Here is a 1,116-nt window from a genome sequence, read left to right as displayed (position 1 = left end):
CTGCCAGCAACTTCAGCTGAGCCAGTGCATCAAACATTTTTGATTCAGAAATTCCTGCACCATCAAGAATATACTGAATCATTTGGTTTTATCTATCTACCTACTTTTGTAAGGAAACAAGTATTATATATTGTACAATTTTGTACAGATAGTTTGTACAGCAGATATTTCCCCTCCCACATTAATTGGATTCAGGTAATGACTGCCTATTAAATATACTTATATTTAATGTTAACAATCACATCCGAGATCACAATAATTGAAGGGTTATCATTAGTAATGTGATGCTGATGAGGTCCTGTTAGCTAGTTAAGTTGGGGCAACAGAACAAGGATACTAGCATCCTAGAGGGTAGTGAACATACAACAACCAGTAATGAGGATATTAATGGAAGGAAGTTGGCTAGGCTTAGGCTGGGTCAGCTGGTTGGTTACTACTGAGCAATGGACTTGTGACAGTCCTTAAAACACACTATATACAAGGCCTTCACACTCACTTGGGTCACATGACTATAAACAATCAATGCACCACAGTCACTGGTCTCTTGAGAAACAGCCTTAAGGATAAGGATAGAGTACAACCTTTCTCAAGAATGTTTGCCACATGGCTGAAATATTAAGATGCTCATCGAGCCATACTCTTCATTGGGGTGTACCAAGCAGGGAGATGCTTGAGCAAGAAGTGCTTTGGGCACATCTAGCTTGCAAGAAGACTCCTCTTATCTTAGTAACTGACTATAATGTGATGTAAGGAAATTTACAAAGGTATGAGTGAAAACGCTTCACAATTCACACAGACATCACCAACTTTGTGTATGAGAAGGACTCAGTTCTGGTAGCTTCTGCAATCTACACTTCGTCTGGGGCCATGTCACAATTGTTGTTGACCGTATTTGCAGAGAGAGTGCTTGGGGCCTGGCAAAATAGGGGTGTGTTAGTCGGATTGTTAGAAAATAGAAAGAAAAAATCAATTAATTCATTCACATATATGCAATAGCAAAGGCATACATTCAAGAAACTATGCATATAAAATTTATACAGTTTGAAATAAAATAAAGCTGTTAATTATACTATTTTCACCACTAACAGTGCAGTGAAGGAAAATCTGTACATGAGC

The 1,116-nt window shown here is 38.2% G+C and overlaps 1 protein-coding gene across 1 annotated transcript in view; it reads right to left on the bottom strand.

Annotated features, from left to right (window-relative positions):
- The window catches only part of LOC119592030 (coronin-6-like), a gene marked incomplete in the record, with an annotated part of 41,928 nt that overhangs the window by 1,546 nt on the left and 39,266 nt on the right, over positions 1-1,116 (bottom strand). Inside the window, 1 exon segment of the mRNA XM_037940824.1 lies at positions 1-914. Within this exon segment, the coding sequence (XP_037796752.1) occupies positions 849-914 (66 nt within the window).

Source organism: Penaeus monodon, chromosome 29, assembly GCF_015228065.2.
Source record: "Penaeus monodon isolate SGIC_2016 chromosome 29, NSTDA_Pmon_1, whole genome shotgun sequence".
Lineage (NCBI taxonomy): Eukaryota > Metazoa > Arthropoda > Malacostraca > Decapoda > Penaeidae > Penaeus > Penaeus monodon.
Note: the sequence above shows the minus strand (reverse complement) of the source record. Positions and strands in the feature narration are given on the sequence as shown.